The sequence below is a fragment of the Danio aesculapii genome, chromosome 5 (assembly GCF_903798145.1).
Source record: "Danio aesculapii chromosome 5, fDanAes4.1, whole genome shotgun sequence".
NCBI classification, from domain to species: Eukaryota; Metazoa; Chordata; class Actinopteri; order Cypriniformes; family Danionidae; genus Danio; species Danio aesculapii.
Genome location: NC_079439.1, coordinates 31,791,714 through 31,804,199, shown reverse-complemented (window position 1 = coordinate 31,804,199; position 12,486 = coordinate 31,791,714). Strand labels below are relative to the sequence as shown.

At 36.5% G+C, this 12,486-nt stretch overlaps 1 protein-coding gene across 1 annotated transcript in view; it reads left to right on the top strand.

The window, feature by feature from the left end:
- Positions 1-10,409: 10,409 nt before the first annotated feature.
- Positions 10,410-12,486, top strand: part of phldb1a (pleckstrin homology-like domain, family B, member 1a) — a 68,382-nt gene continuing 66,305 nt past the window's right edge. The window contains 1 exon segment of the mRNA XM_056457920.1: positions 10,410-10,665. Within this exon segment, the coding sequence (XP_056313895.1) occupies positions 10,663-10,665 (3 nt within the window). The 5' untranslated portion in view covers positions 10,410-10,662.

Genomic DNA, 12,486 nt, shown 5'->3' with positions numbered 1-12,486 from the left:
TTTGATGGGCTGGACTCTTTCTCATCTGTGTCTGAATTAAAGAGTTAGAGGGACTGAAAGTGGATTGATTTCCTGAATATGTTCAAGAGATTATTATTGCCTCTGTGTAATTTTGTGAGAACATCAACAGAATCATACAGAGGAGAACTCTGCTGCTATCTTAAGTCGTCTTCAGAAATAAGGAGTGTCATTTTCAGCTGATTTTATGGATTCATTACAGAACAGTTCTGGCAGTTTTATTTTTGAATGGAACTCAAAAGAAAAGACGCCGAGCAGCCAAAACAATGTGTGGAAAATGGGAAAACAGTGGACTCAGCTGAATTTCTGAAGGAGCCACAAAGATATTCATCTTGATCATCTGCACTGATCCCACTCTTTAGGACCATTTCCAAACATTTACTTGTGTAACAAACCAAGGAACACGATGACTCCTAAAAGGGTTCGCTTTAAAGTAAGTCTTCTTTTACTACTTTTGACATGTAAACTAAGGAAGAAGAAAGAAAAACATATTTTGTTCAAGGACATATTTAAAATAATCACGGGAGAACAAGTATCCTTGAGAGCTTGTTAGGTTGTAACTATTAAATGATTAGACGTTTAGTTTGGCTGAAATCGAAAATTTTGTTGTAAGTGATAGTTAAATACATTTGCACAACCACCAGAGGTCACAATTTCTTCTATTTCATCTTCTGTTCTCTGGCCACTTCTTTGAGTCTCGTGCTACAGTCTATGGTCTCGTGTGAGGAACAGAATCCCAGACGGTTTCATTAATTTGGTTGGTAGCTCAGGACATATGATTTAATGTTTGAAATTTGAGTGTTTTGAGTTTGAACATATCATATAATAGGTAAATCTCTAAAAACCCAAAACGAGTAGCCTATAATCCAACCCTTTCCTCATCTACTATTAAATAAACATAGTTTTAATATAGTAGATTGTAATTGTTTACCATTTGCATAACTGTTAAGCACAGTTTTCCTACAAATAGGTTAATTTTATACTATGGGTATTATAGTACACACATGGTTAATTTGTGGTTAACATGGTTTAATGCCGACTTTTTATTTTTAGTAAACAGAAATCTGCAGATTTTTAGCCCATTATTGAGTCCATTTATTTACTTGTGTAAATGTTGGTAAATTTATATTTATTCAATTTTTTAATTAATTTCAATAATATTAATTACTAATATGAAAGTGTTCATTTGATTTATTTATAATACAGTTCGTATAGTAATATTTTCTGTCTTTTAGTAGATATATTATATGAGAGACTTGCTTTGTTTACCAAATAAGTGGATCTAATTGTATTTGCATTGTAAATATTAAATAAAGGTGTTAATGTTTATTTCATAAATTATGTTTTTAGTTATGATACTCCCCAAATAGTTCTGTATAAATCCACAGATTTTTTAATAAAATTCTCAGCAGAAATAGCAAAAAATGTCCGCAGGTTCTGTCTGGCCCTACCCATGGTTCATTTTCACAATGCTAGGTAAAATGGAGAACTTATAAGCGGTTTCATTACTTATCCAATCATATCTCATCAGTATTTTCCCAACTTTTTTAGTTTTAAGTCATTTTTGTTACCTTCTCTAAAGTTTCCCTTACACTTCTCCATCCCACACAACGTCCTCTCCAGACATGCGTTGGTGGAGTGTCTTGGGGGTTGGGTTTGAGGGAGCCACAGTTGCGTATGTGTGTGTGTATTTTGTGTAATGTATTACAACATCAGTTTCTGATTTAAAAATGACTTCCAATCTCATTGTAAATCCCCTTCACAATCTAAAAAAAGACACGGTTACAGAAGTGGATTTTTGTACCGATGCCATATTGGACAATTTTTGCTTTCCTAAAGAACCACATTTTCTTAATCTGAATATTTAAATAAATGACCTCTTTCCCTATAAAGAACCTTTGTGTAATGGAAAGCGTCTATGGGTGTTAAAGGTGCTCCATGGGTCCATCAATGGCATTTTTAAGAGTCCAGCGTCTATTTTTATCTTTAATTACATCCATTTTGTTTCCCCTTCCATTTGTTGTCATAAGACATTTTGCAGAGGACAATTTAGGGTATTTAGAGGGCAGCCTTATTGGCTTATTGTAATTGAATTTAATTTCACATTTTGCTTATCTGGCTTGGCCGGAGTTCAACTATGTCATGAATTAGATTTCTGTACACAGAGAATTGAATGGACTTGAGGACGAGGACCAAATAAGAGCCTCCATTAGCTGCATCCATATACCAATATGCTGATATTACAGATCTAATTTTATGAGACACTGTTCTGAAATCTCTACATCAGAATGCTGCGATAAGTTGCCCCTATTGTGCTCCTGCTATCTGTGTCTCTCTCTCGTCCTGTCTCCTGATCTGGGCTCAGGGTGGGTGTCTCGTTCCAGAGGCTGAACAAGTGAGCAGCTCTTCAGCTGGGAGAATAAAAGACTGCCTTGTGGCAGTAGAATGAAAAAAGAAGGGAGGGAGAAGTATGTGAGAGGCTATGAGGGCTGGAAAAAGAGAAGGCAAAGGGGTGGAGAGAGAGAGAGAACATGTAGGTGGAGGAACAGAGCTTGACAGAGAGAGTGAGGAAAGATATTTTTCTCATCCTTAGTTCTGAATGATTTGTCCATCCTGGTCTGGTGCTCAGCAGAGTTTAAAGTGTCTAGAAGTGAGCATGAGTTAGAACCAGCTCTCCAGCTCTCAGGATTACACATGGGACTCTCACTGCTACAATCATAGGTAAGATTTTGACTGACAGCTGAGTTTGTGTATATGATGTTTTCTGGATGCATTTAGAGATATACACTCCCAGGGAAGTGGTAAAACTGTTGGTACTGATCTGTAAGGCAGAAATGTATCTATAGAGGTAAAAAAAAACACAAAAGAAACAGAGGAGGATTCTTAAAATCTGAAAAAATATAAAGACGTCAAAAAAAGACATAATTTTAAAATAACTTACATTTAAATTGTAAAATTACTCAAATTTTATAAAAACAAACATACGTGCATAACACATTTGTTTGTGTGTGTTAAGCGTTTGATAACTCTGTAAAAGTTTTGCAATCTTAGAAATACAGTTTATTAATAACTGAAGACAAACTTAATGATAAAGCGAGATTTCTATAGAAAATGTAAATTTAGTAAATGATTTCATAACACAACTTTACCACATAACGGGGAAGTTGTGTTTAATATCTCCTGACATTATGATGAATGACCTCATATTCAAATGAATTTTGTTTTGCTTGTGGTGTGACTAAATGGAGAACTCTTGTCTTTCTATATTAAATATGAGTGTGAGTGAAAAAGGGCTGCAATGGACAGGCATGGGAATAATAGCCCTGACCTAAAGAATGGACAATGAGACCATTGTCCCAGTGGAGACAGCACTGCACACCAGTGTGTGAGAGGCCTGTGAGTACGGGAGGTCTCTGCTGACACATTTTTGTACCACCACTGCAACTTTTATTAACTTTCACTAACAGGTGCTTTGGAGAAGAACTCTTCACCTGTCAGTCAAATGGCTGTGCAATAAACCTGGTGCTGAGATGTGGAAGCACATTCAATGGCTCTTCTGTGTGACACCTGCGTTCTAGGACACCTGCGACAGTAATAGAATGAACATTAATACTTATGATATACTTGTAGATCTGATCCATGAATTCGATTGGCTGGCTAAAGTTCCTGACAGGCTGTCAGGGAGTACATAAGGAATTGTATTTTCAGATTATAGGACTCATCCTATATTATAGGACGATAATCTCGTCCTCAGATTATAGGGCTCGTCCCTTCATTATTAAAAAAAAACATGTTAACTTTCTAAATGTGTGTTACATAACACCCAAAAAAATACTGTGTGAATTACAAGCTAATGTAGTTTCCTCAACTGGCTTTCCTAGAATTAAAACATTCCTGTGGTGTAAAAAAGTGGGAACTTTCGCTTGTAGTTCCTCTGGTGCAAAATCCCCTTATGTGACATTTCCTGTGAGATGTTAAATAGACATTTAGAAAAGCATTATGTTTTTGATTTAGAAACATACTCTTTAAAGATGTTTGTCAGATCTTTGTGCACAGCCGATGCTTTCCAGATGAAGTGCTCTTTAAAAGACATCTTGGAGTCATACATTTGTTTTCTGGTGTTCAGATGCAGCCCCTGACCGAGAGAATTCTTAAAACAATAAGTCTGCTGATTCATTGAGAAACACCAGTACTGTGTTCAGCATTAATACTTATCAGGGACGATTCACAAATTATTATTATTATTTTTTTTTACAAATTAAAAATGCATCAACATTTTTAAAAATTTTAAGAAGTGAATCAACTTTTAACTTGAAAGTCATGCCTGAGAGAGACAGAAAAGACAGAATCCTCTAGTGTATGTTTACATCAATTTGTGTGAATAGCACCAGTGGCCCTTTGACATATTGACTTGTTTTTCTGTATAAAAAATCAGGACAACTGTGTTTACAGCTGAAGCATAGCAGAGCTGTCTGAGCAGTTGCAAGTGCAAGAGATTAGGCCAGACTGTGAAACTGTGCACCAGCTTTTCCCTTGTTTAATCCTCAGCTTTGCTGGAATAAAAAGACCTAAAAAGAGACTTAAAAAAAGAACTTTAAACAAAATATGTGTAACATTAGAGAGCTGTTGAGTTTGATAGCTAATAAACATGTGTTTATGCAAACTTGCTGGAAGTATACATACAATACCTGACAAAAGACTTGTCGTCAATCCCAGTTGTAAGAGCAACAAATAATAACTTGACTTCTAGTTGATCATTTGAAAAAGTGAGAGAAGGTGAATTTTTCAGATGAATCATCTGTTGAACTGCATCACAATCATCCCAGATACTGCACATGGACCCAAGATTCTCAAAGAAATCAGTCAAGTTTGGTGAAGGAAACCACAGGAGAGGGCAAATTCTTCAGCAGGATAGTCCTTCTCATACTTCAGCCTCCACATTAAAGTTCCTGAATCAAAGAAGGTCAAGGTGCTCCAGTATTGGCCAGCCCAGTCACAAGACATATTGAGCACGTCTGGTAAGATGAAGGAGGAGGCATTGAAGATGAATCCAAAGAATCTTGATGAACTCAGGGAGTCGTGCCAGAACGCTTTCTTTGCCATTCCAGATGACTTTATCAATAAGTTATTTGAGTCATGGCAGAGATGTATGAATGCAGTCCTCCAAGCTCATGGGAGTCATTCACAATATTAATTCTTTTTCCACTGCACCATGACTTTATATTCTATATTGTACATTATTTCTTTTAAGTGACAAGACTTTTGTCTCAGCAAAGTCAAACTTTACTGTCCTAATTAAATAATTAAAAATCAAGACATGATCATATTTTATTTTGGTAAAATAAGCGTAATTATTGTTTTTGGAACTTGACTATATAAAGTTTTATTTCCGCAGTATATAAATGTTAACATCAAGCATGTTGGAAATTGAAAAAGAAAGAGGGAGTGGATAGAAAGAACATAAAGGAGAAACAAAAAGAAGGAATTGAACACCAGTACAGACATGGTGAAAAGGAGGCTAACAGTATTCAGTGACCATGGCATGATTGCTCAAGCTTTTCTCCTAATGCTCACACCTTCAGTCAGTCTGGGTCTCGCCAGATTTAGACGCCACACCCACAGGCCTTTCACTGACCGATCTATGGCAAAAAAAATCTAAAGTCTGGCTCTGCGAGTCTTAACCAGATCCAGTTCCAGGTGTTGCAGAGTGTTATGTGGAAATCAACACTTCAGTTCAAAACGACCCACAGATATTAGCTAACAGCTGAGGTCAGGTGTTTCAGACTATGAAATTCAGACTATGTTTTTGTCCTGTAGTGACCCAAGAATTTGTTCATTCAGTCCGCATACGAGTTCACGTCTTCCTTGCTTTGAGGAAATATAAACACATGATGAATGCTCATATAGGACTGCAAATGAATATCCAATTTTCTCACCCTTACATGGGACTGAAGCTGAAGCAACAGCATCAGCATTGAACTTTTAAAGAAACAGCTCAATCAATTTGAACTTATTTACATATGCAAGATGGACATGGCTAGTTTGGCCTCATTTACACTGTGTGGTTCTAGTGATGTAATGCTAAGAGACCCTATTTTCTCTACGTATTTAGCACAGATAAGACAAAAACAGTAACAAAAACCACACAGATTCTGATATTTTCAGATTTCTCAGATCAGTTACACTTTCATTTGTGGAATTAAGTAAATATGTCTGTACTCTAAGCATACAGAACTCATATTTAGCTGTTAGCCATACGTCATCAGGTGCACACCAATGGTGACCATGACTTTAAATATTGCAATAGAATGATTGGTATTTAGTATTATGGTTTGGCGATGTCCAACCAATTTGTCCGACCAATTTGGCATCGTACGATGTCTAATGTGAAACATCGCGATATGTGGCGGTAAATTAATTATTTATGAATAATTTATTAATTTGTGACAAATTAATTATTTTTAGCCTACCGTTTCAACTACCTGACCTGCATGGTCTTTGTTTTACCCATAGCCAAATCATACGTAAATAAAGATAACCTACACACAAATTACCACCTGTCAATCACTTTTTCTGTGGGACTCTGGCATAAATAGACAGAGGGATCTCTGTTGTTATAATGGCGTCGCCAAACTTGGTTGGTAAAAAAGGTGCACAACCAACAGGAACCAACCTACAGTATCTGAGGTTTTTGCTAAAATTACAAAGTACAAGCGTGAAAGCGAAAGATTGAAGCAGTGTACTGACGCTGTGACACGTTACCTGATAGATTAGAGTCATTAGATAGAGACCAGATTAATTAAATAACATGTTTAACAACTATAGTGAGACGCGATCTAGCGGTACATCCTTGATAAACTGTCTGACGTGCACTGCTCTGTGTGGTTTGGTGCTCAAAGCACCCACTGACTGCTGGAGCTCAGACTTGAGTGTACGCTGCAGCGCATGACAGAGTGTGTGTGTTTGTGTGCGGTCACGTGATGTGCGTTTTTAGTAAACGATGCCGTGTGTATTTTTCGCAAGCGGGTTGCTGCTGCGATGGTGGCGGGGCTGAGGATCAGGATGCCAGCTTAGCATCGTGATGTCTATCGGCATAGATAGTAGATAGTGTGTGTTTCCTTCAATTATTTTAAAATCAAGTAATGCACCCTTCATTCAAATATCTTTTACTTTTAATATGTGAGCATATTTACTGTACAAAACTTATCAGTGAACTATGACGGCAAAAATAAATAAATAAATAAAATAATCATTTATTAATCATAATCAAGTTGAAATGTTCAATTAATCAAGATTTTGATTAAGGCCAAAACCCAATTAATCAAGATTTTGATTAAGGCCAAAACCCACAGCCCTAATCTGAAACCAATTATTATATATTCACTGTTATCAATGTTATTCCACAGAAAAATCTGTTGTTTTGAGCTGTGATGTTTTAACATAGTGCATTTGTTTAACATAAGACAGATCCAGTTACATTTGAATTTATTAATGCCATTCACTTTAATGAGTGGTGTGAGCACAGGTGCAATGGAGGATGTGGATGTCGCACTCAGTTCTGACATTTTAGTCTGCTTGTGCAAGACATGAGAAATATTTGACAGAAATAGGCAAGACAGGAAATGGTTGAATGTAGATATTTTAAGTCTAATGGTTTCTGGTGAAAACATCAGCAAAAAACAAAACAAGAACTTTGTACTCTCTCTTGGAACCTCTAAAGAGTTTTCCCTCATACTACTGTGCCAGTGAGACAAACCCAGTCTTTCTTCTCACTCTCTCACAAACACACTCTGATATAAACAGAGTTCTGATCTCAGCCAGTTCTGCCACGCAAGCACTGTGCCTGTTTTCTGGGGTGAGATCTGTGGTCAATCTTTCTGACGCCTTGTTGCTTTTCTCTGATGCTATAATAAGTTACTAGACTGGTGCAAAATGTTTAAAGAGATTAATCCCGCATGTTCCCGCCGTCAAAGAATTTATGAGTAATAACAAAATATTCATCACGTGTTATTCCATGATAGCAGTCCAGCATGGAAATGCAGAAAGTTATCCAACAGCTTGCTTTCCAACTTGTGTTGCTTGCCATGTGCTGACCATGCGAGCCTCAAATGTGGACATATAAAGTTAATGGTTTACATGTTTATTTTGTAAGATATTCTGGGTGGAATAACTATTTTGCCACATAAAATCACTGGAATTTTTATACTTGGAGGACAACAAGCAAATAAATAACTTATATTTGGCAGCACAACAAGGCTCAAAACAGAGGACTGCTTTAAATTATAAAGCATATTGACATTTTTTCCTCAGCTGTGGGTGAGAAGGGGGCAGCTGGAGACTGTTTATTCCCAGAGAGTAGTTAGATCACAGGGTCATCCGACAGGAAGAGACCCCGCTTTGGAACCCACACCGGAAGAGTCCGCTCCTCTTCCAGCTGCGGTTGCCTGGTTGCTGCTCAGATTTGTTTGTGTTCATTTTTTTATGTGTTTGGACTCCTTTGACATATGTCTTACTCACTGGAAACAACCATGGAAAAAGAGCCTTTCTTTCTCCTCTTCCACCAGACAGTTGTTTTCCTCTGCTTCATGGCTTTCCCATGTTTTTTGGGATTGTTACCAATCACTCTGGCTCAGTTTATGATGGATCACTCAGTTGTATGTTGACTAAGAGACAAAGCGTAAATGTTTGCTTTGGAGTTCCATGACAACTTTGTTCATTATTAAAGTTCCCCACATCTTGCTTCCACAAATGAATCTAATTATGTAACAAATGCTCTGAAAGTGACTCACATCAGCAGTTTCACAGCTGTTAAACATCAAGTGGAAAACACCATTTTGTTTTGCTTCTGCGGAGGAGGGAAGAACAGGAAGTGAGTATGGAGACTCCACCTGGAATATCAAGGTCTTTTCCGTTCTACACAAGTGTACGTAAGCTTGAATCTGTCGGAAATAAGGCCATATGTTGCAAGGACGGTGATGTGCAGTTTTAATATAATTTCAGTGTTTAGCTTTCAAAGACAGAATCTGCACAACCATCAGATGTTTCCTGCTGTCTAAAGATTGCTCTAAAATAAAAACATATGAACAGCTTCTTACGTTTTTCCCCATTTACTCACTCAAGTGGTTGTAAATTTTTAGGAATTTCTTACTTCCGTTGAGCACAAAATAAGATATTCTGCTGTAATAAAACACCCATAGACTTTGTAACATTTTTTATCGATGTCAAACGCAGTTTTTTACTCTCTTTAAAGAGAACACCCCCAGAAAATGAAATCTTTTACTTTTTCTTTGAGCAAATACAACTAATTTTGTCCTATTAAAGAATTTTTGAAAAATTTTCATTGTAATATTGATGTAAAATGTTCATTTTGAACTGTTTTTAATTTATTTTTTATTAATTATGCTGTATAATGTTGGCTCATTTATAAATATGATAATATACAGCAGGATGTTTCTGTTACTTTTAAAGAAATAATTTTTGGCTATTATGAATCTGCCTCTACTACAAGAAATACTTGTTTTGTTATAGATTTCATTTATTTTCTTTGTAAATTCCATTTCCACAAATGCAAATTTACTAATACCAAACCATATTTTCTTGTTTTTTTTTGCAAGAATTTAGTCATTATTTACATTTAATTTAATTATCTGAAAATAAGAAAGCAAACAGAACTATTTCATTTTGTAATGACTTTAATATATATACTGTAATTGATTTTTAAATGCCTTACCCTCAGGTTTATATCATGTTCTTTATTATTATTATTTTTCTTTTTCTTTCTTTCTTTCTTTCTTTCTTTCTTTCTTTCTTTCTTTCTTTCTTTCTTTCTTTCTTTCTTTCTTTCTTTCTTTCTTTCTTTCTTTCTTTCTTTCTTTCTCTCCCTTGTATCTTTTTTCATTGACAATGTAATTCATACTCTGTATTGTAAACAAATATTGCTACAAACCTGTTTTTTTAACAAAGAAAAAAGTAACGTCAATCATGATAATTCCGCAAAAACACAGACAGATAAAAAGCCCAAAACTACGAGTTAACCGACTGCAGCACAACACAAGGCCAGCAGGTGTCACTCATTCTGTGCTCGTTGCTTAGTTACAAAGGTAATAAACAAGTTCATTTTTTTCTGAAATAAATAATACATGGAAAACTTTCAGTACTTTTTACTCTTGCTATTTAGCATGTTTCTGAGCTGTAAATCCAGCAGTAGTAAACCTAGGTGAGTCAGGTTCAAATAAAATGACCTCTGCGTGACGCTGTAGATGTGTGTTCCTCCTGATTTAGCTTTCTATATTTAGACATAAACTTGACTATTATTCATGAGTGTTTGGAAAGACAGACTGCACACCTGGACGCTGTTATTTGGATTCCTCTGCTAGTGCTTCTTCTCTCTCTCTTTCTCTCTCTCTCTCTCTCTCTCCCTCGCTCTCTCCGTCCCAGCTGTGTTAGTACTATGTAATTCAGTCTTCCAGAACTTCAGAGCATTCAGTAAGAGACATGAGTGAGCAGCAGAGACAAACAAACAGCGAGAGCTGGACTGTAGACGGTCAGCAAAAGGCTCAAAGGAGTAAACACAGGACATAGCAAAGAGACAGTCAGTAAACAAGGCCATGCAGCAACGCAACAGGTCTTACTTGAGCTAACAACATGGTGAGTGGGCTTCATATTGCTTATGTTTTCATCAGAACTGTGTATTTGGTGTTTCTGCAGCTCTAAACACATTCCTGGGGTTGATTTTACTACTTCATTGATTTTAGAAGCTGTAGAAAGGAGTGATTATGAACTTATGGTGAATGTTGTAATATATTAGTGTATCAAGCATAGTATTCGTCAGATTTGTACCCAGAAAATGAGTGTTATAATAACTCAAAGTAACTGAAATATAAATTAAGTCTTTATTTTATTTGATTATATATTTTAATGTTACATTTTAATATTGATTAGTAAATATAAGGATTTGAATATATTATTATGTGTATTTATTTACATAAATTTACATTTTTAATAGAATTTGCATCCCCCCCCCTACAAGATTAACATGAAGAATTCACCAGGCCTTCAGACTTCTTGTCATTGGTTTCCGTTTCCCAGATTCACCTACTGTACTGTCCAGGCTACATTTAGCTGTGTTATATTAGCTGTATGTTCCTGCTGTGATTTCCTCACTTCTCCACGTAACTTCCATGTGTCTATATAAGTGTGTGTGTGTAGCCTCTATGATTATAACCCCTGTAAGAGGAGCTTTGTGGTTTGTGCTATGTGGTTAAGTCTATTTTCTGCAGAGGGCAGGACACTGTGGCATAACTACTGACTTAATGACACGTTTCAGAGGCAAGAAACCACTTACCGGCATGAAATACACCAGATGAAGTGTATATTTGTATGTATGAGTTCTGTTTGTCTGTGTACAGGTACATTTGTTTATGTGTGTATGTAAATCTCAGTGTCTCTGTATTGCACAGTTGTGTGTGTGGTGGAAGAAGTGGCCATATTCAGTATAGTGATAGAGGCTTTCTGTTCTTTCTTCTCTGTGTGTCACACACTGGACGTGATTGTGAGAGGCGGCCTGTTGGACTTGCCAGCTGCACTCGCGAACATGACATCAGGACTGACAGGGAGAGAGGGGTTAGCTGGAGGAAGGAGGAAAGGAGGAAGTTTGGTTTTGTACCAGCTGTTGAGTTAAAGACTATAACCGTCCATCATCGTCTTAATCAATATGCATGCGCGGTACCTAACCTGTCTTCGCTTGTATGAAGAGGCAAAGCGTCTCATTCCAGTCATTTCTCTGACTGGACATGCCAGCAGAGGAAAGAGGTTTTCTTGATTTAGTTTCTCACAGTATTGTCTTTTAAAACACCTTTCAAAAATGTCTTCTCAGTTACTCCATGGAAAGACTTGAATCACTGGACAACTAGAAGAAGGTAATCTGTTCACTGCAATAAAATGCTTTTGTTACTTAGACTTTTTGTTTTTGACATGTTTCTAGTCCAAATATCTAAAAATTCTTTAATAAAAAAGCATTTTCTTGACAAGCAAGCAATCTGTAGTTGTTTTCATAAATAAGAAGTCAAAATTAGGTGAGTTTTTCTTTAAAATGTAGTCTTTGTTTTGAAATAAGTAGCAGATTATTTAGCTTTTGAAAAAAATAGTCATGTTATTTTGATATTTTATTCATGGAAAAAAACAATATTTCTTTTACTTGTCTAGAAAATGCTTTTTGGTTTAAGAATTTTTAGATATTTGGTCTAGAAACAAGACAATAACTTTTTTGCAGCATTTGGCTGCAAAATGCTAATTTTTTTTGTTGGGCGATGTGGTGGCGCAGTGGGTAGCACGATCGCCTCACAGCAAGAAGGTCGCTGGTTCGAGCCTCGGCTGAGTCAGTTGGCATTTCTGTGTGGAGTTTGCATGTTCTCCCCATGTTCGCGTGGGTTTCCTCCGGGTGCTCCGATTTCCCCCACAGTCCAAAGA